The sequence below is a fragment of the Quercus robur genome, chromosome 2, assembly GCF_932294415.1.
Source record: "Quercus robur chromosome 2, dhQueRobu3.1, whole genome shotgun sequence".
NCBI lineage: Eukaryota > Viridiplantae > Streptophyta > Magnoliopsida > Fagales > Fagaceae > Quercus > Quercus robur.
In genome coordinates this window covers 53,604,767-53,630,218 of record NC_065535.1, presented here as the reverse complement: position 1 = coordinate 53,630,218, position 25,452 = coordinate 53,604,767, and the positions used below count along the sequence as shown (strand labels likewise).

The 25,452-nt window shown below is 39.5% G+C and overlaps 1 protein-coding gene across 4 annotated transcripts; it reads right to left on the bottom strand.

Annotated features, from left to right (window-relative positions):
* Nucleotides 1-13,252: 13,252 nt before the first annotated feature.
* Nucleotides 13,253-24,750, bottom strand: LOC126714007 (auxin response factor 8). Of its 4 annotated transcripts, none has more exons than XM_050413988.1 (14): nt 24,115-24,750; nt 23,801-23,910; nt 23,471-23,569; nt 23,230-23,286; nt 22,942-23,100; nt 22,780-22,864; nt 20,869-20,959; nt 20,618-20,782; nt 20,406-20,546; nt 18,419-18,494; nt 17,209-17,356; nt 14,553-15,586; nt 14,271-14,461; nt 13,253-13,754 (listed from the first exon to the last, which is right to left on the bottom strand). In XM_050413988.1, exons 1-14 carry the CDS (start codon nt 24,155-24,157, stop codon nt 13,577-13,579), a joined length of 2,577 nt encoding a protein of 858 aa, XP_050269945.1. In that variant the 5' UTR covers nt 24,158-24,750; the 3' UTR covers nt 13,253-13,576. The 4 variants fall into 4 exon arrangements, with proteins under 4 accessions (XP_050269945.1, XP_050269947.1, XP_050269946.1 ...); XM_050413990.1 differs by having other exon boundaries at nt 20,406-20,528; nt 24,115-24,749; XM_050413989.1 differs by having other exon boundaries at nt 22,945-23,100; nt 24,115-24,749.
* Between the last annotated feature and the right edge of the window lie 702 nt (nt 24,751-25,452).

Here is a 25,452-nt window from a genome sequence, read left to right as displayed (position 1 = left end):
TGAAATGACCCACTTCAAATACCCAAAATCATAGTTGCATTACATGCATTAAATCATTCATTGTACATCATAAAAATGATCATGAAATTCTACTGGTTGCGATGGTATGCCCGATTCCCAAATCAAACTGTCGGATTGAAAGATATCACAAGATCAAATTTTCACGGTCTACATGCATTGTATGGGGGTGAAACCGATCACGTGTGATTAATTGGAATTGTACGAGGATTGGGCCCTTGAACTCGCCTTCCTCAGGCCCAAGCCCCACAGCACATCATAAAACTGTCTTCATTTTTGGACCTTAAGCCTCGGCCTAGATACCTCCGAGCCCAATTTGGGCCCAAAAACTGAAATAAGACTGCATTAGCTTGAACACCTCAAGCAAACCCCCCCCCCCCCCCCAAAATAATTTATAACCTAGATGGGAGCGTTATTTCCTAGAGACGCCCCATGCCTAGCTACCCGGCCGTGCCCTTGACAACATCACTGCCGAGCAGGCGGCGGAAGTGAGAATCAGTTCCAATGCCACTCCAACCATTCCCGACGAAGCATCCACTTTAAGATGATGGAATTGGACCCTCATTCGCACTAAGAAGGAGAAGTAATCATAGCTCCTCCACTCATCTTAGCCTATAAACAGGAGAAGAGAATGAGGAAAGGGGATTGGCAATTTTGGAGAGAACATGGAAGGAAGAGGGTAGTCACTCTGAGGAAGGAAAGGAAAAACTCTATGAGGTAAAGAGAAGGGTTTGAGTAAATAGGAGTGTATTTAGGCTGCCCAGCAAATAATCACCCATAGTAGGAAACCCAAAGCCCACAATACAAATAGATTGTGAGCCTAATTAGTGCTTGAGCCCAACAGCCCAATTTTGGGTTCCCACAATTGGCGTCGTCTGTGGGGATCTCCTACGAAACTATGGTTCTGTCGGGGCATGCACGGGAAAATGTCCGAAGGAAAATCTGGGAGCTATGCTTAAAGTGGCTCAGGAAGATCTTCTCGGGGATCCACTTGGGAGAAAGAAGGCAGAAGCGACACGAAGACAGGGAGTATGAGGAGCAAGGGCAATTTGGACTCGAAAAGGGATTGTTTCAAACATACCGGACAATGTCTAATGCCTCGGGGCACAACCGTTTCGACAGAAGGGATGAAGAGCTTAAGCAAAGGGATGAGGAGCTTAAGCGCCTATGCAGGTTGGTGAGGGATTTGGAGTTGGTAGCAAGAGGTAGGTGTAGGAAAAGGGACAACGAGAACAAGGAGAAGGGTCGGCCAGTGTGGGGGGCCATCATGGAGTAGGTTCCTATCAATCTAGGTCTCATCGCCACCGGGATTCAGTTTCCCCGAAGGAGCGACGACCCCGGAATGCAGCCATGGATGCTATAAGCCGCGCATTGCGCCGGGCCGCCCGATCACCATTCTTGAGAGACATTGAAAGGGCACCTATACCGAGCAGATTTACACGACCCCCGTTTAATTCTTACGATGGAAAGACAGACCCGGTAAAGCGTGTGAGTCATTATATTCAAATGATGTATTTACACACTCATAACGACGCATTGATGTGTAAGGTATTTCCTTCGAGCCTCAGTCTCACAGCACTAAGGTGGTTCAATGGGTTGAGGAAAGGCTCAATTCACAGTTTTTCTGAGTTGATTCAAGAGTTTGGTGTCTGGTTCATGACCTGCAGCAGGGTCCCACAACCCATGGATGCGTTGCTGTCAATGAAAATGGGGGCTGGGGAAACCCTATGTAGCTACGCGAACCGGTACTGGGAACTATACAATTAGATTGACAGAGGTAATGAAAATATTGAGGCAAGTACTTTTCGGATGGGGTTGCCCGAGGATTCCGAACTGCGAGATTCTTTGACAAGAAGGCCTCCCGAGGATATAAGGCAGCTAATGAGGCGTATTGAAGAATACAAGCAGCTGGAGGATGATCAATTACAAAGCAAAGGCAAGGCCTCGGTCATAAATCATCCTCAGTAGAGTGGTTTGTAGTCCAGACCTCAAAAGGATTTGAGGATTCAAGAACCGGGTCCACAGATGGGGGAAGTGAACGTAGCTTTCAAGGAGCCAGTGCACAGGATTGTGAATTGAATCAAGAATGAACCGTACTTCTAATGGTCGAGAAAGATGGGGGGCCACCCTTCAAGGAGGAATCTGAACCTGTACTGTACTTACCATAGGAATAAGGGGCACACAACTGAATAGTGCAGGGTATTAAAGGATCATCTGGAACAGTTAATGAAGGTTGGGTATTTGAAAGAGTTTGTGATGGACCCCAGGAGTCAGGAAGTCAGGCAAGGTACTCGATCACGTGGGAATCCTCTCCCGCCCCCTTTGGGAGTAATAGAAGTCATCCACGCTGCCCCAAAGGGCTCTCAGGTATCCAAGAGGAGGGGGGTGCCGACTGTCGTATAAAAGGAGGGCAACACGGGTGATCGCCCTCCAAGAAGAAACTGAAGTACACTCAAGAGCCCATTGCTTTCAATGATGATGATCTAGAGGGCACGATTCAACCACATGATGATGCCTTGGTGGTTGCAGCCCAAATAAATGGTTTCATAGTGAAGAGAGTGTTGATAGATCAAGGGAGTGGTGCCGAGGTAATGTATCTTGACCTGTTCAAAGGGCTTGGCTTGAAGAATGAAGATCTCACCAAGTAAGATACGCCCCTGATGGGGTTTGATGGCCGCATGGTGATCCTAGAAGGACAGATCTTGCTTCCCGTGAATATGGAAGGTAAGGAGGTGATGGTAACGTTTATAGTGGTCGCTTCTTTCTCCCTGTACACAATAATCCTTGGAAGGCCGTGGATTCACACAATGGGGGCTGTACCATCCACCCTGCATGTGAAGGTCAAGTTTCGCACCGAATAGGGAATCGCCATGGTACGGGGCAGTTAACAAGTGGCCAGGCAGTGCTTGGTAGCCGCAATTGACCAAGGAATCAAGCAAAAGGAGTCAGCCGAGGAGACTCATTTATAGCAATTACAGGGACCCCAAGAGGAAGCGGGGGCCAACTGTGCCGAGGACTTGGTAAGAGTGAAGATATTACCGGATAAGGATAGGAGTTTTTTAATTGGAGTAAGTGTGAAGGGCAAAGAAAGGGTAGAAATGTTGTTGTTTCTTGTGCAAAATGTAAATGTATTCGCTTAGAGTCTGTATGAGGTGCCTAGGGTGGACCCCGAGTTCATAGTTCATAAGCTCAACGTGGATTCCTTGCATCCTCCCAAAAAGTAGAACCCGAGGAGATCAACTAAGGAGCACGTCAATGCTGTCAGGCAGGAGGTCAAGAGGTTGAGGGAAGCCGAGGCTATAAAAGAGATTTTCTTCCCGGAGTGGCTTGCAAATACCGTGGTGGTAAAAAGAAGAATGGAAAATGGAGGGTTTGTGTTGACTTCATCGACATAAACTGAGCATGTCCAAAGGACTCATTTCCTATGCCAAAGATTAATCAGCTAGTAGACACCACCTACGGACACCCGAGGATGAGTTTTCTGGATGTTTTTCAAGGCTATCATTAGATCACTTTGGCTATCGAGGATCAGGAGAAGACGGCATTTATTTCACCTGATGCTAACTATCATTATACCGTGATGCCATTTAGGTTGAAGAATGCTAGGGCCACGTATCAACGGATGATGACGAGAATGTTCAGAGACAATATCGGGCATACAGTTAAGGTGTACATTGATGATATGGTGGTGAAAAGCAAACGCGTAGTGCAGCACATCGATGATCTTAAAGAAGTGTTTGAAGTACTTCAACGGCACAGGCTACTTCTAAATGCTGATAAGGGCACTTTCGGAGTGGGAGCTAGCAAATTCCTAGGATATGTGATTACTAACTGAGGAATAGAAGTCAATCCCAACCAAATCGAAGCCGTAAAACGCCTCAAACCGCCGAGCAGCCCAATGGAAGTCCAAGTACTGACCGCTTTTGAAGAAATGGAAGGGGTTCCAGTGGAGTGAGGAGTGCAACAAGGCTTTTCAAGAACTGAAAGAATATTTGATGTGAGCACCAATGATGACAGCTCTAGAACCTGGGGAGGATTTGTTCATGTATCTCTCAGTGTCAGAACATGCTGTGAGCGCTGTGCTTTTGAGGGACCAAGGAGTACAACAGCTAGTATACTACATCAGTAAAACCCTAGTTGATGCCATGATAAAGTACTTGCCCTTGGAGAAGTTGGTGTTAGCACTAGTGCACGCCACACGAAAGCTACCCCATTACTTTCAAAATCACACCGTTTATGTATTGACCGAGTACTCTCTGCAGTCGCTATTGAAGATATCTGACTTCACGGGAAGGATAGCTAAGTGGGGAACTCGACTGGGTTCTTTTGATATTAGGTACAGGCCAAGAAGCCCGGTGAAGGGTCAGGTCCTCGCTGATTTTGTTGCAGAGTTCTCCTCGAGAAGGGGAAATTAGATGGTTTGCCCTGTAGAAGTAATCCCGTGGAAGGTATTTATGGACGATGTGTCCAACGCATTAGGAGCCGGGGCAGGGATCGTGGTGATCACCCTAGAAGAAATAAAATTGGAACATTCCTTTAGGTTAGGTTTTAAGGCCTCCAACAACGAAGCTGAGTATAAGGCCTTGCTGGCTAGGTTGAGAGTTGTATCAGATCTAAGTGCTAAAGAGGTAGAGGTCTATTCAGATGCTCGACTGGTGGTCAATCAGGTACAGGGAAACTTTAAAGCCAAGGATCCTCGGATGGTGGAGTACTTATGGTTGGTAAAGCAGACTATGTACCACTTTCTGAGCGTCAAATTGGTTCAAGTGGCAAAGGGGTAGAACTGGCACGCTAACTCTTTGGCCACATTGGCATCATCATCAATTGAAGGAATTCCTCAGTTAATAAAAGTGGAGCTGGTGGCAAAGCCAAGTATCAGTGTAGGAGAAGGTGTCTCACTAGTGGCAACGGTTGAGCATGTTGGATGGACCCAATCATCAATTTCTTAGCCAAGGATTGAGTGCCGGCTGATGAAATAAAATTGGAACATTCCTTTAGGTTAGGTTTTAAGGCCTCCAACAACGAAGCTGAGTATAAGGCCTTGCTGGCTAGATTGAGAGTTGTATCAGATCTAAGTGCTAAAGAGGTAGAGGTCTATTCAGATGCTCGACTGGTGGTCAATCAGGTACAGGGAAACTTTAAAGCCAAGGATCCTTGGATAGTGGAGTACTTATGGTTGGTAAAGCAGACTATGTACCGCTTTCTGAGCGTCAAATTGGTTCAAGTGGCAAAGGGGTAGAACCGGCACGCTGACTCTTTGGCCACATTGGCATCATCATAAATTGAAGGAATTCCTCAGTTAATAAAAGTGGAGCTGGTGACAAAGCCAAGTATCAGTGTAGGAGTAGGTGTCTCACTAGTGGCAACGGTTGAGCATGTTGGATGGACCCGGTCATCAATTTCTTAGCCAAGGATCGAGTGCCGGCTGATGAGAAGAAAGCAAAAAAAGTGCGTCAGACAGCTGCTCGATATTGGTTGTCTACCAATCGTAAGCTATATCGAAGATCTTTTGACAGGCCTTACCTACAGTGCTTGCACCCTAGCAAGATTGAGGAACTCCTAGTCGAGCTATATGACGGTGTGTGCAGCAGTCAAGTGGGGGGACGTTCGTTGGCTCACCGGGCAATGACTCAAGGATTTTGGTGGCCGTGAATGCAAAAGGATGCTAACAAGTATGCACTGAAATGTGAGCAATGTCAGAAGCACGCCCTTATGATCCACCAACTGGCAGGAAACTTAAATCCCATTAGTTTCCCCTAGCCCTTTGCACAGTGGGGGCTAGATATCGTTGGTCCATTCCCTCGGGCAACAGGGAATCGGAGGTTTGTCCTAGTAGCTGTGGATTACTTTACCAAATAGGCAAAGGCAAAGGCGCTAGCGAACATCCGGAATGTAGATGTTAAGAAGTTTGTATGGAGGAATATAGTGACGAGATTCGGGGTGCCAGAGTCCCTAGTGTCAAATAACAGGTTGCAGTTTAACAGCAAAGCTTTCCACAAGTTTTGTGGCAGCCTCGGCATCACAAATCAGTATTCCACCCCAGCATATCCACAAAGCAACGGCCAAGCCTAGGCCACCAACAAGGCCATTGTGAACAGTTTGAAAAGGAGGTTAAAAGGTGCCAAGGGCAGGTGGGCAAAGGAGTTAACCAGTGTTCTATGGGCATACCGAACTACCCCGAGAAGGTCCACGGGAGAAAGTTCTCCCTAACATATGGAGCGGAAGCAGTCATACCAACAGAGGTGAACTTATGCAGTGCCCGAGTTGTGGGATTTGGCCCCACCGAGAATTCGGAGTTGATGATGAAACAGTTGAACCTGTTGGAAGAACGTCGGGAATCATCGACTATACAACTGGAAGAGTATTAGCAAAAACTTGCCCGAAGATACAACAAGAACGTGAGGAAAAGGGAGTTTAGAGCAAGAGATCTGGTACTTCGGAAGGTAGTGGGGAATACGCAGGACGTCAACGTAGGGTAGTTAGCACCAACTTAGGAGGGGCCATATAGAGTTACCGCTATTGCAAGCGCAGGGGCATATTATTTGGAGGATTTAGACAGGAGACCTCTCCCCCAGCCATGGAATGCCGATAATTTGAAGAAATTCTACCACTAATTATCAGTGCACGAGGGTATATATTGAGTGTAATCTTATGTGTGCGTATTGTTAATTAATACAAAAGCGATGTTTATCCATGCAGGTGTATTCCTACTTATAGCTACGTCTTGATTGGCCTCGGCTTCTACTGGCTCGGCTACTTAGGTAGGGGCGTCAGGCACTTCAATGGGCACCTGGACTTTGCAGCTTTGAGATACACACTCTACTGATTCATCCCGCACCAGTGCACGGTCCTCTATGGTGGTATATCTGGGGCCGAGGTCCTGAGCTTCGCCAACGGTCAAGGATGATAGAAGGAAGTTGGTGTGCCTGACGTCAATATAGAAGACGAGGGGACTATCTACTAGTAAGGCCTGGCTGAATGCCTACCAGGTGGTATACATGAGATCAACGCCAAGTGTCAGGTGGGATGCTCGGAGTTATCCGTCCGAGTGCACAAAGATCTCTGACCTCAGGACAAAATTGAGATCCCTCACATGCGTGACTCTCAGGTCCAGTTTAAATCTTTTTCCTTCTACAATAAATCAATATAAGAATTAGTTAGTCCATGTGCGAATAAACCAAACAAAAATGGTAAACATAAAACAAGTAAAAGCACTCGGTACCGACCAACTTCACGAGGTGAAAGAGGGCAAGGGAGTTCACCGGCAAACCAATTGCCTCTCACCCGGACAAATTCTCTCACCGAGTTTCTATTGGAATCGAGAAGGCACAATATGAGTTGTACCTGCATATCCCTAGTTTTCAAGTAATAATCGGATTTGATGTTGCAGTACAAACTATACATGCAGTTAATATCATGGTGATTTAGCTCTAGCCCAAATATTTGGTTTAACCTACTAACACAACTCATCACTCGGTAAAAGTTGGGGGGGAGTTGGTCGAGACACAAGCTGTAGAATCTAAGGGTACCTGTAATGAGAGGGTCTATGGGAAATCTAACCCCACCCTCAAGAATGGCCATCAAAGGGAAAAAAGCTACATTTGGGCCAGCACGCCTTTGGAAGGTGATATTTCCTTTGTGACAATAGGCGATATCACCATCCTCAAGAACGCCCTAGGCTGCTCTAAAGGCAGCCAAAGGCACTCCAAGAGCAAGAAGGTAAGAGTAGCCCATTTTAAACTAAAAGAGTAAAGGAAAATTGAAAGGAAAGGGAAGAGTTTAGAGGACTTACTGAAGGTTCTAAGGGATGAATGATCTGGGCTAGAGAGTGTACGCTAAGGAAAACTACGCTTAAGGAAGGTGCTTGGCAAAGAGAAAACTCGAGAGGAGAGAATGTAAAAAGTGGAGTGGGAAATAAGGAGGAAGTATTTACAGGAACCAAAGCATTTAATGAAAAAGAAGCAGGAAAAACCTTTTTGATCCCCCCAGGTAAATCCCACACACATGGGCTCGGTTCATGAACTGTCAAACAGTTTGCGAACCAACGGTTAAGATTCTCGGGAGACCACTACCACCGCTTGATTGTCCTTGATTCATTCTCAGAAGCCGGGCACAAATCAAGGAGGGGGGGGGCTATTGTACGAGGATTGGGCCCCTGAACTCGCCTTCCTCGGGCCCAAGCCTCACAGCACATCATATGACCGTCCTCATTCTTGGACCTTAAGCCTCGGCCCAGATACCTCCGAGCCCAATTTGGGCCCAAAAACTGAAATAAGATTGCATTAGCTTGAACACCTCAAGCAACCCCCCCCCCCCCTCGATCATTTCTAACCTGGACGGGAGCGTTATTGCTCGGAGACGCTCCGTGCCCAGCTGCTTAGTCGTGCCCTTGACAACATCACTACCGAGCAAGCGACAGAAGTGGGAATAAGTTCCAATGCCACTCCCACCTTTCCCGACGAAGCATCCACTTTAAGATGATGGAATTGGACCCCCATTCGCACTAAGAAGGAGAAGTAATCATAGCTCCTTCACTCATCTTAGTCTATAAATAGGAGAAGAGAATGAGGAAAGGGGGTTGGCAATTTTGGAGAGAACATGGAGGGAAGAGGGTAGTCACTCTGAGGAAGAAAATGAACGATTCTATGAGGTAAAGAGAAGGGTTTGAGTAAACAAGAGTGTATTTAGGCTGCCCAGCAAAGAATCACCCATGGTAGGAAACCCAAAGCCCACAATACAAATAGATTGTGAGCCCAATTAGAGGTTAAGCCCAACAACCCAATTTTGGGTACCCACAGGAATTAATTCTAATTGGTTAAAAAAATAAAATTAATTAAATAATTGTGTGATTAGTTGTTGGTTTTTGTTAGAAATGAGCTTGGTTGCGTAGGAATAAAATGGATAATTAGATAACAAGGGAATTGTTGATAATTAAGTCTTTTTAGAATATTTATCTATCAGATAATTATTATTTTAAGGACCTGATTATCAAAATAAAAGTCATTTATTTTAGAATACAAGTTAAAAATATGTCTAGGTGCAATTCCCGACTTAGAAAATCCCTAAAAAAGAGTCTAGATCAAACCAAAGTTAAGAATTGGGCTCGGCACTTGAGAGGGCCAATTGGCACTCTAGGAGTGCCGATCGGCACATGGCAAGTGCCGTTTGGCACAGCTTTAAGGCCTGGCCCAAAAATGTTCTGATCAAGATAAAACGCATCCATGTCGAATTTTTAGAGATAAGAACTCGACCTAGTTTGCATCTGATCAAATCCAGCTTATTTTCTAAGCACCAAACCTCTATAAATAGGGAACAAAAATCAGAAAACAGGACATTTCTTTCTCTGACCCCTCTCTCCCCTTACGTTAAAGAAATTCTTGAAACTTTGCTTTAGGAATTTCTTTTCTGTTATAAAGCTTCACTTAAATCCTTAGAAATTCATTTTCATTGATCTCTAGGATAATTCTCTGCTTGTGGATTAAGTTTATGCAGGTCTAATTCTAACTTTGTTTCCATAACATGCTTTCATATATGCTTTAATTTCCATGGATATGATGTTGTTTCTTTTATGTTTAGATAACCATGTTTCTCATATGTTATTATTTGTTCTCCTTTGCTTTCAAAAAAATTTCACATGATTAATTGATAAGCATGCCTAGATCTAGGGTTGAAACTCTCCTTAAGATTTTAGATCTGCAATTTTTCTCCATGTTTTTCAAAATTAAAATCAGATCTATAATTTTTCTCCATGTTTTTCTTAAACCAAAATTAGATCTGCAATTTTTCTCCATATTTTTCAAAAAGATTTGCATTTTTCTCTATGTTTTTTTTAAAAAAAATTAAAACCAGATCTGTGTTTTATTTATAAATCTTATCAGTATTTTATTTATAAAATCTTATCTATATTTTATTTATAAAATCATATTTGTGTTTTTCCAAATAAAAATCTTGTCTAATTTTAATAAAAAAAATCGGATTTGCATTTTTTTTCAAATAAAAATCTGACCCCTTTTTCTAAGTAAAAAAACCAGATCTGTTTTTCTTTCATAAAATTGGTGTTTTCAAAGAAAAAAAAATTTTGTTTTTCCCCACATTTCCAGATCTGAATTTTTATTAAAAATCCATTCTTTTTTTTTTATGGAAACTCAAAATTAAATTTTTCATTAACCATTCTCATCAAAAAATTTTACACAAAATAAAGTGCAAATCTAAGGTTCTTAAGTAGCATTTTGACCCTATGTCTAGGATTTGATATGGCATGTGTTGTACATCATTAGATATTTTTTTATGTGTATTTAATGGTCATTTAAAGTATAGAAGACCAGACTCTGTCTGAGCAGGTGGGTGCCTAACACCTTCCCATCCTGTAATCTAGCCCCTGAACCTTAGAATTTTAAGTTGGCAGATTTAGTGTCTTATTTTTATTTTGGGTAGAATGTAACTAGGAAACAAAACTTTGTAATTTTCTTTTTATTAGATTGTACCTAGGAATCAAAGCAATGTAAAGTTTTTTTTTTTTTTACCAAGATGTAAATTGTTTCTAATCAATAAAGATGCATATTGTTCAAGATATATTGTAAATTGTAAAGTTTTCTTATTTTACTTATAAAATAAGTGGCGACTCCATAAAATCCTGAAAAGGGAAGGTGCCGCTACATACACCCTTTTCTGAGAGCACCCAAGTTTTCAAATCCGGTCTCTCACACTGTATCTAAATAATAATAATAAAATGATTTATTTTTGCCAGATACTCTTCCAAGTACAGTTGTACCAGTATCCGACCCATATATCGGATACATATCCAATATCGATACGATGGCAAATTTGTTGTATCAGTGCATCAGAGCATACACTGCATTAGTGCTCATTCCTTCTTTTATTGAATACATTGATGGGCGAGTTAGACTCATCACCAGATCATACCAATCCACCAACCTTATTTTTACCATATTGATGCTTTTTAAAGACATGGCTATGTTTTAATGTAGAAAACTTAATTGTGTTGGAAAGTATCACGGTTGCTCTTGTACGGACTTTGCATGACACCATATAAGTGCACTAGTTCTCAAAATGGCTTATACAAAACACTATTTGCCATTAGATAAAATGGATTTTTAGCTATAGAGATTATCTAGAAGTAGATAACACTGTTTTTTATTCTTTTTCTTCCCTTGTAACCTCTCTCTCCCCCTCTCTCTCTCACACACACACCAAACCTATCGTGCTCGAATTCACAAGATTCTGCATCCTCAAAATTCCTGGAGTAGTACTCACAAGCTTTATAATCTTAGGTGATTCATGTTGTAACGAGTGGAAGGGTGAACCAACCACATCACTAGGAGTTAGAAATTTTTGCAGTATTAACCTTGATCAAATTCTCAATATCACAGAATATAAATAGCAATTTTGTCATTTGACAAGGTAGCATCAAGCCATGTTAGTCTCAGTTTTGAGCTCATTCTCACAGTTGTGAAACAAACCGTCCACAACCAAAATTGTATTGAGCAAGTTTTTGTACCTTCAAGGAAGGTGAGAAGCTGGATGAGAACCCGGTGTGTGTGAGAGTGAAGGGCAAAATAGAAACATTAGCTCTTTATGTTAGAATGTGCCTAAAATTCCTATTAAAATAATATATATATATATATATATATATATATATATATATATATATATATATATATGCCTAAATCATTTCTAATGCTCCACTACTTGATAGATTTTTTTACACGCACACACATCATATGAACTACGGAGTATGGAGTCTTATGTACTATACTGCAATGTAGTTATGTACACTCCAAACATGCTTGCACTTTTATTCATATGCACGCTGACTAAATGTCTCTCACAAACACAAATACATGGTGTAAGTCCTATAAAAAAAAATGGAGTAAGAGCATCTCCAAGAACCTTTTCAGTTTCTCACCCAAATTTGAAAAAAATAAACTAACTTCCTCCAACAGCTTCTCTATCAATTTTTTACTTCATTTAAATGTTTTATTCCTATTATTATAATTTTCATTTCAAAATCATTTACTTATCTCTCCACTCATTCAACACCGAGAGACCTACCATCCGTATCGGCATTCTTGCCACACAATGCTGCCTTGTCTTAGAGGCCCTCAACAAAAAGAGATAGAAGTCTTCAAACTAGTTTGAAAAAATACTTTGTTCCTTGACAAAACCTCCATTGTTGTAGTTCCTTCCACCGGTCATAAGGTCCATGTTGGGTCAAATCAACATCTCTATCATATATGTATTTTTGCTCTTCCACACTTAGGTTTTACGTTGTGTTGTGTCTATGGAATTGTGTTTTGCGTCTTGATTTTGCATCTGCCTCTTGAGTTGAGCCCGGTAAGCTTTGAAGAGGAGGTGAGCTGAATATATTTTTTTTGTTAGTTCAATATTTTACTTTCAAAAGTTTTTACAGAACTGATTCTTCTGAAGAGTGCTATAAAGTACAAACATGGGAAAAAATAGTTTACAAAGCATACTAAACAAATAAATAATTAGTTATAACTGTTGTACCAAGGAACCTTTTTGCTATAAACTTTGTTCCTAAACAAAACCTCCATTGTTGTAGTTCCTTCCACCGCCAAGGTCATGAGGTCCATATTGGGTCAAATCAACATCTCTATCATATATATTTTTTGTTCTTCCACACTTGGGTTTTACGTTGTGTGTTGTGTTTGTATAGAATTGTGTTTTGCGTCTTGATTTGCATCTGCCTCTTGAGCCCGATAAGCTTTGAAGAGGAGGTGAGCTGAATTTATTTTTTTTTTTTGTTAGTTCAATATTTTACTTTCAAAAGTTTTTACAGTTCTGAAGAGTGCTATAAAGTATAAATATGGGAAAAAATAGTTTACAAAGCATACTAAACAAATAAATAATTAGTTATAACTGTTGTATCAAGGAACCTTTTTACTATGTCACTCGTGTTCCCACTAGTTACAGAGAAACCTAGATCAAAATAGATAAGGTCTCCCCCCAAACTTGTTTTCTTTAGGCGACTCATTCAATCTACAACTGTATCCACATTCATATCCAGAATAAAATGCAGTGTCTTACATGTTGCATGTATCTTCAAATGGGCCTTAAACATAGCATGTATACCTTGCATGTGTATCTTCAACTATGCTCTCAACTGCTTAATCATAGCGCTCTAAGGTAGTATCATAATAGCAATCCTTGTGATGGTATCCACATTAACAAGGACAAACTAAATGCAGCAAACTTGAGTATCAAATGCTACTTTCATGAAAGCAATACCACCAGCAGTCCATCATGATTTTAGGACAGGTTTCAATTTGCTAGAAATTCAATAGTTCTATTTTTCTTATCTAGGTAGTGAACTTATATTTTTCTCCATAAGAGTCAAACCCATTACAACTAGAGTCTTGGAAAAAGAGGTTATACAACATACTTGCGAGCCAAACAAAGGCAAATAGGCAGTGTCACACACCAAAACTAGCATATCCAATATTTGGATTTATCAGCGTGTGAAACTAGAAACAATTTCTGGGAATATATGTAATATGCTTTTATATTAACCTCAACCTCAGTACTCGAGCATGCCAAGAGATGGTAGCCCTGAGACAAGGTCTTGAGCTTCACCACTACTGCTATTCAGCCTTTGACCTCCTTGTGGGCTGAACGATTCAACTGCTTGCTCTCCCAATTTAAGGACATCCTCAGGTGAAAGTATCTTGATATACCAAACATTATTGACGAACGCCCTGCACATGGTCATTTGTAGTGAGTGCACAGAAATAGGTCTTGCCAGGCTGTTCTGAGAACCCATGGCCATGGCAATCATTTTATTCTGTTCTATATCATTAAAAAGTACCTTCATAGATAAACATATATATAACCAAGAGGTGAAGGGAAATAAAATCCAAAAAATTGTTGATAAACAATTATAATAAAGCAATTTCTTGAAATCCTCAAACCCACCTCTCTCAAAGAGGCGTCAATAAAATTTAATAAGCTCATCAGAGTGCAATCACAAAGAAAGAAATTTCACCCAAATTAAACAAGTTTTACTTTGCCTTTTCAAGGAGATCATGGAGAAGGAGAAAAGGGAAAAGGGGTTTCATTCACAATCTCAATGCTGTCAGAAGAAACCCCATACATAACATAAAACCATTTTCAAACCATTTAATAGATCAAGGTTAAAACCAGAGAGAGAGAGAGAGAGAGAGAGAAACCCACAAAAGCATCTAATCAAAGGGCTATCCATTATAAACACTTACTCCCAAGGGTCGTCTCCAAGGAGAAGCACATCATTCTCCCTGTCAACAAATACAAGCTGCCAGCCTGATCTAAGAGGGTCTTCAAACTTTCCCTCAATTCCAAACATCTCCGCCAGCTCCTCTCGCAGCTCATTATAGCTGCTGAACCGGGAGATGTCTAGTGAACGCCCAACCGACCCTGATTTATAAACCTATACAAAAATAGAGCATCATCTAGCCAAGACTATTAAGCAAGCAATAGTAATAATAAATTGAAAGACCTAAATAGCTTGCAGCTCATACCTTGACAAAAGTCTGAGATGGGGTTGGTGGGTCAACTTGCCCTGCACTGTTCAATAACTCAGAGGAGTCTTGCACTGAACTGTACAGAGAACTCTGAAATCCAGTATGCCCTAATGGCATTGAGGACACATCAGCATCAACTGATGTAGCAAAAGTAGACAGAGTGGCAGGGAGTAGAAGTCCAGATGAATCAATATTAACACCAAAAAGAGTAGGATTCTGAGAATCAGAGTTACAATTTTCTGGCTCTTCAGTAGCATCTTTCCCAGGATAAGGTGAGTGTGACATTGAGTTGGCAAAAGCATTGACCTGTGAATGTGTATACTTTGGAGCCCATGATTGTTGGGGTAACTGCTCAGCTAGCATGGGCTGACCAACTCTGGAGAAGTTCAAAATATTGCTACTCCCTTCAGGACAAAGTGAACTGACCATGTTTTGTCTAGGGCTAATGGATGCTGAGAACTTTGCACTTGGATCCATGAAGTCTGCCTTCACAAAAGATGAAGAAGGCACATTTGACTGCAGCCTCTGATGCAGCTGATCACTACGAATATGAAGTGTGTTCTGATAGGTATGTTGTTGTGGTTGCTGTTGCTGTTGCTGTTGCCGTGCCTGATCCTCTTGTTGGTTGTTAAGTGATTGCTGTATAAGGTGCTGTGGCGTGTTCTCTGATAAAACTTGGGTTTGTGCCTGCAGGATATTAAGAGGAACTGCTTGCTGTTGTTGTTGCTGTTGTTGCTGCTGCTGCTGCTGCAAGAGTGAAGTATGGCTCCCTTGCTGTTGAAGATACTGGAAGGGCTGCTGAAATTGCATAACTTGATGTCTTAGGAGATCTGCATTTCCTAGGTTCTGCATGCCAGCAGCCAACATGGCTTGGTACTGCTGATTAGGATCATTTCCAAGCAATGTTGGGTCCATTCTCTGCTGCATCCAGGGATACAAACCAACACCTTGAAAATTAAGGGAGTGAAGACCATGCTCTCCACTTCCCCCCCTTAGCCACATCATCCCGTTAGCTGCATCATCCCTGTTATCTGTAACAAGACCATGTGAAGAAATAATTCATCTCCACACTAATTATGCTTAAAATTTCCATATACTACTAGCATGCACACAAAACAGGTTCACACACTAACAAACCAGTATTAAACTGGAAAAGCATGTAGCCAAAACCCAATATATTCATTGAATAGGTATATAAATAAAATTAACACCATTTTTCCATGTGGAGAATATGGAGAAAAGGCACATTCAATGATCTTCCATTTTGTAATGTAAAGAACAAAGTAATTAATAGGAAAGAACTGCATTTAGGGCATCTGGCAAGTGAGAGATTTTGGCAAGGTTGTATCTGAATGGTTCTCAAGTAAATTCCTGCCCTCGAAATTCATTATGAAACCCATGAGAAATTGTAGACTTGTATAGATTTCTTATAATAGCGCATCAAGTTAGTAGGGATACTGCACTATTTTATCTATTAAGATTCTAATTAAAGTGGAGGTTCCATCACATAGGTCAATTTTTTACCAACAAAATTGAAATTCCTTCTCTGATTTTCTAGACAAGTGTATGAGGATATAACACATTGGAACATGTTATGAAACAAATATGAATAATTTCATTTTTATACAAATGACTATGAACAAAATCATTGAGATGCAAGATCTGGTTGGTCTCGTTTACCATATTTTTTATAAATCAACAATTGGAGGTGGGGGGATTTGAACCCTAGATGTCTCCGTTAGAAACACCAAGAGGTACCAATTGAGCTACAAAGCTCTTGGAAACAGTCTTGTTTATCATATTTACATGTTAAAACTACTTTACTTGACAATTTTAGACATTAGAAATGTATTGTGCCACAAGGAGAACTGTGTGATTACCTAAAATGCCTACTTAGTAAATTATTGAAAAACAGTTCATAAAACTACGTATGGCTTGAACAAACAAGAATGTATATTTTCCAATACAATGTTTAGCTTGGGTCTGTTTGAACAATACTCCAGTGGTTCTGGCAATTCTTGTGGTGCGTGGGCACTGGGGTTTGAACCCCACCAGCCCCCTCCCCCTATTTTTACCAAGCAAATTAAAATTTTAAAAATTAAATAATAAAAAAACCAATATGTAGCTTGAACCATTCTAATGCATACCCGAAGGCAAAAGTATCTGAACTGACATATTAAACCCATTTTTTTTTCTATGACTGGGACACTAATTACACATGTATAAGAAAACTTTGTGCCTCTTTTTCATAAATTATTGACCAGGGTGCAAGAATGAATGATTATAACTTACGATAAGCACACTGTAAAATTTTTTAATGATTACATAACTTTCGAGTCTAGACCATCTGACTTTAGTCTAGCTTCATTCTATACGTGCACAATTTCTATCCAAACCTTGGATTCAATTTTTAATCACAACTGGAGGACGCTGTTCAAGGGATCAACTCTTTGACCCAATTTGAAACTCAAATCTAGCCTTGCTTTGGCTAGAAATGTAAATTGTTCTCAATTTTGGCCACTTAGACTCAGCATCATAATTAAACTATACAAAAAGTTTTACCCAATTTCAAATCCAAAAACAACAGGGAAAGATAACAATAAAAATGAAAACTCCATCACCAATGTCATAAGTCGTTGAAAAGAATAAATACCATGCAAAGATGATACCCCAGGATGCCATGGGCGTTTCAGTCTGAGGGGAAACAATGACGGATACATGGGGAAAGTTGTTAAAGGTTCAATTTCCCATAAAGATACCCTTGGCTGCCTCTCGCCTGCTGTTGACTCATCCCAACCAACCTATACATGAAGCATGAAAGATAAACAAATAAACAAAACCACAGTGAGTTAGAATAAGTGATGGGCAAAAGCAGTTGTGCCTGATACAGAACAATATAACACACACACACACACACACACATATATATAGAGAGAGAGAGAGAGAGAGCTTAGTAAAAGCAGAAATAGAAATGGAGAAATAGTAAAACTTCATGAAAGAGAGATACCAAAGTACAATCACTTTCAGTATCTTGGATCAAAAGTTCAAAAGGATTGGGAGATTAGAGGACGTGCCTTATAGAATAAGAGCAGGGGGATGAAGTGGAAAAATGCATCAGGAATATTGTGTGACCATAGAGTACCTATTGATAGAAGGGAAAAATCTATAAGAATGCTACAGAATGTTAGGCTGTTAAGAAGCAATATCTTCATACAATAAGCATAGCCAAATGAGAATGTCAAGATAGATGAATGAAAATGGAATGAAAACACTAGGATAGAAGATCTAAGGAATAAAGTCATCCATTCAAAGGTAACAGTGGCTCCTACAGAGGAAAAAATGAGAGAGAGTCACTTGAGATTATTTATTCAAGTTCATGGAATGGTTAAAGGTAGAGAAAGATGCGTTAATTAAGGAGATGACAAAGAGTATGACTTTAAATAGGATACATATCGGAAAAGAATACATATGGCTATCCCTGATTGGTTGATGATGACCATTAGTTTACTCCATTTTAGTTGGATTAAAGCTTATAGTTGAGTTGAGTTCACAAAAGACCACGTGAAATGGAATATCACATAGCTTGCAGTAGTCGATTAAAGGAAGGGGAAAAAGGTGCAAAATGCATAACCAATGGAAATTGGCAGCAGTGGAACTAGACAGACAGCCTTTAAAAAGTCCATACTGACATTCTTTCTTTTAAAAAATAGATTTACTAAGAAAAAATCTGGCAAGAAATTTCAAAAGCATTCTTTTCCTCCATAAGCACAACACAAGATATGAAGCTTAGTATTGCATTAAATAAAGAAATGGCATCTGGGAGAATGGCGAATATGTGCATGCTATAATAAAAGCCAAATTACCTTAACAGATCGCCAATGAGAATTTGGCCAACGAACAGTGTCCAGATCACTTATTCCAGTTATTGTACCCATGTACCTGACAAAAAAACCCTTACACATCTGAAAACAGGAACATATAATATAAGTACAGGCAGCAGTCCCAAGCTCACACTATTGAGAGAGAAACAAGATGCAGTTAGCGTGTACTTTCTGATGCGCACCAACCATAAACGTGATCAACTCACCATAAACAAGCAGCAACATGCTAACATGCTGTTTTGTTTCTGACAAGTATTAAATTTTATTAGAAGAGCGCAGAAAAGGTGTGCCACCTTGGTAACATGCAAACAAGCTGTTTACCAGTGTCTGTTTACTAGGATTGCTTGTAGGATATCATTATCTGATAACTGAGGAGTGCTGGGGACTATTTCTCCAACAAATGCTCCAACCATCACACCTCAAAGATAATGCTTGTGACTTTTAAAAAGGCAAATGTGGAATGGGTTAGTACTACTAGAGAAGAAGTGATGTTAGTATTAAAAAAAATAAAAAATTAAAAGTTGTCATCTACTTTCTCTAGATGTTTTACTAGGACAACAGAAAGATAGAAGCCTCTCCTCTCCCCCACTTTCTACCTCCAACTTCCTTTCATTTTGAAAGCCTCTATCTTCTCTTGGTCTCTCCCCAATGCTTTGTCTCAAAAATAATTCAGTTGCACTGAGGCAGCGTATCAGCCATCTAGATTTTTTACTGGGACAGCAGAAAGTTAGAAGCCTCTCCTCTCCCCCACTTTCTACCTCCAACTTCCTTCCATTTTGAAGGCTTCTACTTTCTCATTCTCTTCCAACGCTTTTCTTATCATCTTCTGTATCTAGTCTCATACATGAACTATCCTGTCTCAAAAATAATTCAATTGCACTGAGGCAGTCAATCACCCATCTTGAGGGTTTTAAGTTCCTTACTTCAATGAGTGAATGATTGTTTCTCCATCAATACGTTATTATCATTCTCTCATAAGGCTCAACCAGGGTTATTTAACCACAATATAATACTGATAAGGCTCTTGTTGATATCAAAATTGATCTTGTATTATAATTACAGTTATGCAAGAATATGCTACAACTTCTATCCCAAAGAGAGGGGCTTGAAGCAAAATTTAGCAGCATTAGGTGACAATCTTCCCAGACAAATAAAACACACCCTCTCACAAGAGTGGCTATATTTTCCATCTATTACATTATTTCAAATACAAGAGACATACACCAGGCTTTTGTAGGTGAATCTACTCCTAGTAGCAGAAGTAAAATCAGTTGTATATGGAATTTTAAAAGAGACATGTTTGAAGCAAAGTAGGATTCATTTAAACCTACATAGGAGGAAGAAGAGACAACCGACCAGACTTGTGACTGAAAAAGTGAAAATCTGTGTGAATCTGTGAAATATGAACAATGAGATTTATATATATTGTTACTTGTTTTTTTCTTCAGTTTGCTAAGTATTCCATTCATGTTTATTTATTTATTTTTCAACTGGCTGTGACTGGTTGCATTAATTTTTATCACCACCACAGTACATTAGTCGTCTTGTTAAAGTGTGAAAGTTGGAACAAGTAAAGTGTTGCCTTGCACAAAATGCACCAGAAGTACAAAAGCCTCCTGAACCTAGGTAGGGCCTGTTTTCTTAAAATCCCGGCTTACTTTCATCACCTACTTATGCACAGCTTTTAAAGCCTTACTTTTTACTAATAAGTTAACCCAAGAACACACGTAATATGTCATTAAAACATTGCATTCATATCATGACTATTGACTACACAATTAACTTAAACCCAAGCATAACAAGAAACAGTACTTATGTGACAGAATGTCATACAGTGATTAAGATAGTCATCAAATGCCTTACCACGATATAAGGGGCTTTAACAAATGAAATGCAAGAAACTCGTAGACAGGAGACCATTATCCTATGATAGATGAAATATGTCACTGAAAATTAACTACTAGCTTACCTTCTGACACTTGACTCTTCAGTCTCAAAGAGCATCCGGAAGCGCATCCCAACTGATACTCGTGTGTGAAATACAGCTTTAACATATTTTGAAAGGGGCACAACAAACTCAGATGGACTAGCCCTGTATATGATAGAAGAGCTAAAACAAGCATTACAGAAGAAAAGACAATGTTAACCATTACAGAAGAAACTTTGAGAATTGTTTGTCACCGTGGGTTATAAAAAACTGTAAAACAGCTATTCGTTGAAGCAGCATGAGCAGCAGCAGCTAGGAGTCCAATATGCATGCTATCACTTGATAAAACAGATGATGGCATCACAGTTTGAGGACGAGTGGCACGGCGAATTCCCAAAAGAAGCTGATTTTTTTCATTCCTGGTGATAGTAATTACCAAGAAAACTCGTGATTCCAATGCATAAAACAGAAATCAAGGCAGGAATAAAGTGTAGGAAATATATACCAGATAAAGAGAACAGAATCCCCTGCAACAAGTCTTTTGGCACTAACAAACACGCTCCAGCCTGTAGTAAGAAGATGCCGTTTTGGCTGTCCTGAAAGATGTGCAAGAAATATAAAGTGTCAGGTTGCTCAGAAAATCACCGGTTACACTATTTAACAGACTATTAGCATACATTCTACACAAATAAGCAGTGCACCTAAGTCATTCAGAGCTTTCTCAAAATGATCAAATATCAGCTCTCCTAATACTTACATTTGGAAAAATGTATTGGTTTTCTATCTAAAATGATTTCAGAAACACACCCTCATGACATATGGTGAACAATCCTTTAAAATTCCCTTTCCACACGTTCACAAGTTTTAAAAATTGTTAATGTTTTCCAACCTTCCCCAAATGTAATTCTTGAAGGCTTGAACTGCTAGGTCTCTCTTATTGGCTGTCCTTAATGTTCCTAGACAACAGGGACACCAGTAATTATGTCGAAACACCTCAATGTGAGTTCAGCTTGAAGACAGAGATATCTAACTCCTGACACTTAGCAGTGCAAAGGAAGACCAATTCCACCATTTACACCAACCATAACGGCAATTGTCAGTTATGGTCAATATTCTCTCCTCACTGAAAACAGTCAGTACCAGGTGTTCAAAAAACTAAGGGTCCATTTTCCATCTCAAAGTTGAATGGAGTTCAGTTGTCATTGTCAATCAGCCTCTGCTTCTCTCTCACCGTCAATCGGCTTCTGGTTCTCTCATTGTCAATCTAATCCGCCTTTGTCCTTGAAGACCAACAAAGATAACCCATTAAACCACTAATTCTTGTGTCCATTGTGCCAGTTTCTGCCTCTATCAGTCAGTGATTGGTTTTATATGTTAGAAAACTGACTTTCAGTGGAAGAAATCCCTCAGTACCAACTAATTTACACCCCAGCTGTCACTTCGTCTTCTACATATAAAACAATGTACTTCATGATTGCCTCAAAAGTTGTAACATATTCTTCCATCTGTACCTTTTTTCTTCATCATGGAATTAAGGCTTCAGACACTTTGATATACACCTTTCTCCATTGGGGCCACGAACAAGGCATTTATCACATCCCAGTGGTGAAAAGCCAGGTTGGTTTGTTGCAAAGCAAAATTGTTTGTAACAACTAACAAGATTATCAAACAACTGACTAGAGCAGTCAGTTTTACATCTTCAGGGACCTATGTTTTTCCATTCATCCATCTTAACATTCTCCTTTCAACTAAACTCATTTTATAAATACGGTTCTTCTTAATAGCCCAACATTCAGTACCATAGAGCATAGATAATCCTAAAGCAGTCTTATATAACTTTTCCTTTAACTTAACAGGTATTCTAAGATCACACAATACTCCCGATGTGCTTATTCACTTCATCTGTGAAGCACGTTCATTGAATGAACAATCCAATAAGAATTTCAAGAGCATCCAGAAGCTCTTGTGAGAAGCTTAAAGTCAATACTAGAAGTTGCAACTTCATGAAAACTGCAAACATGTGACCATTGCCACAAAAATGATGAGCAGTCAAACAAAAAATCTCTTGGTTATTGAGCATCAATGGACTAGCATTTCAAGTAGACAATGCCTTAGATATTCCAGGCAAGTTCTCTAGCCTACCAGTAATTTTTTGTCTGAAAAAAAATATGGATGTTTTTCTTACAATACAACAGCTTACCCAACAGATGGTCTTCAAAGAAGGAAGATATTATCAATGATCTTACATTGCTTGAACCAAATTTTACAACATAATATCTTCCTTATTTTTTTGCAGAAAAAAATACATTTAACAGATTACAAGCCCACAAAACACCATCAAAGGATAAATTCTCTACTCCCCCCACCCTCCAGTGGGGAAAATAAGAACAACTAGAGAACAATGGTTCAAATTTACCTCGAAAAATATGCCTAAACTTCCACTCGACATCATGGAGATCCCTTGCAATAAGTTCCTGAGCTGGTGGCTGCTGTGAGAAATCCTGCACAGCCAAAAGAAAAGGGAAATGCAACAGCATCCGCTTAGAGTCACAACAAAAAGAAGTAGGGTGAAGTACACTACCAACGGAGGGAAAACTTTCTCAGCAGCACGACGAGGAACAGAGAACCCTCCATGGGTACTCGTGTCACTAGCAGTCAATGTCTTGCAAAAATAATTGGTGGGCTGCTTGCTCGGAATCCCCAATTCCATAGGGAGAAAGGTATCCTTCTGCTCTTCCTATATGCCCCATTGAAAAGCAAGTTTGCAATTCCATTCAAAACAAGTTAGAAAACACTCCAAGGAAAAAATTAAAGAAAACTACTTTGAAAATATAAAAAGACTTAAAAGCAATAAAGTCAGGTATACCGGCGTCAACGGCTGTAATGTCATTTGGGCATATACTTCATCCGTTTCCACATCTGCCTGAAACCCAATAAATAAGCTATCATTAACTTAAAATTCCCAATTCAAAGTGAGTTTTGTACCCACAACTTTACTCTCCACCCATTCACCCACTCTTATGCAAGAATGAAGTGTCATTCAAATATTAATATAATTTTTTACAAAAACCAAAAACAAGAAGAAGAAAGAGGGAAAAAGAACAGACATGCATTGTGACATTGTGGAGTTGACACATCAACTGGGGCGGCAAGCTCGGGTAATTCGGAATGTGCCCATCAATTTCTTTGTTAGTAGAGGCAGCAACCTACAACAACAACAACAACAACAACAACAATTACAACTTCACTTCACTTTTTAATTTAATTTACTCTAAATCATACTTATATGTCATCGAAACAAAAATAATCTAACTAATTAATTAACTAACTAACTAACTTCTTTGCAAATTTAGCACCCATATTAACTAAAATATGACAGACTCTTCAAAATTTAAAATTATACATTAAAAATAAAATTAAAAAAATAAAAAAAGAACCTGCTCGCTATGACCCTGAGGAAAGTAGACAACACGAGTCCCCGGAGTTGGAAGGGACACCAGCGGTCCAGCGCATGCGTGCCATAGCTCCGAATTTAAGCACTTCTTTTCTGTTCCCCATTTTTTAAATTTATATATATTAGAAAACAAACAAACAAATATTAATAATAATAATAATAATAATAACTTTATTTTTAACTCCAAAAAGAGAAAAACGATAATAATTCTAAAAAGAGAAACATGAAAATGACATGAAAATAAAATAAAATATATACATATCAGTTGTTGTAAGAGATAGGTAGATAGATAGATACCTTCATGATCCAGCTGAGTCAACCCCGATGTTGAAAGCTTCATATCAAGCCTTTTTTTTTCTTTCTAATTATAGAAATTTTTTTTTAATATATATAACCCTAAACCTCCCTCATGGACATACCTACTACAATTAATTTCAATCTTTTTTTTTTTTTTTTTCTGAAGAAAAAGAAGTTAAAGAAGAAGAAGAAGAAGCTTGTGAGCTGAAACTCTAAGCCATTGCTGAGCGATTCAAACCATAGTCGCTAAAAAGCGAGGTTTGTACAGTAGCACCAAAACAAAAGGAGAAAAAGGAAAAAGCTAAAAAAGATTTGAGAGAGAGAGAGAGAGAGAGAGAGGGAGTTAAGTAATTTCACGCGAATTGAGAGAGGAAAAGTGAAGGATCCGTAACTCCATTCTCCATAAATGAACGGAGCACGTGGCTCGAGATCACAGCCATGAACGAAAGCAAAGCTTAAAAGAGAGAAACTGAGAGTTTTGGTTATACTTGCACTGTTGAGCAAGTAGAAGGCCCTATCACTATCGATTTTAGAGAGAGAGAGAGAGAGAGAGAGAAGATTTTTTGGATTCTTTGAAATTGAAATTGAAACTGACTCACTTCACTCACTCACTCACACTCAGAGACACAAACAGTAACAAGAGAGAGAAATTGGAAAAGGAAAGGTAGGAGGTGCTTTCGCTCTTATAAAGAGAGAGCGAGAGAGGGGTCCGGGGTAAGCTGGAAGAGAGAGAGAGAGAGAGGAATCAGAGCCGTTGAATAGAACCGTACAAGTGAATCAAGGAGCGTTGATTATAGAGGGAGAAGTGATGTGACAGTAGGCATGTGCCACCATCCTTGCAGGGGGGTCCTTGTCAGAGTACGGATTTTTTTTGTTTATACAAAATTTTAAATTTAAATTTAAAAAAATAAAGAAAAAGAAAATTTGTACACGCACAGTGAAAGCGTGTCATCCGGAAGGAGGTGAGTGACTTGCTACTTTGGAAGATGATGTGTGCGAGTGTGAGAGAGAGTTTGGACTGGTCTACTTGTAATAAGTGAACGCATGGTAATCTTTTTTTCTTTTTCTTTTTTCATTTTAAATAGACTAAAAAATTTGCAAACAAATTTATTACAGTAAACAAATGCAAAATTTTTGCCATAATTTTTTGTCAACAATGGAAAAAATAATAGGTTCATGTAAAAATGACATACAACTAATTATAATTTATCACGTAAAAATATTATAATGAAAGTTGTAAATTTGTTTGTAATACTAGAAAAACCTATAAAAAATTTAGGGCAATCTTACTTACAAGAGATGGGGGGGAGAGAGAAGAGAGGCTAGGCTAGGGTAGAA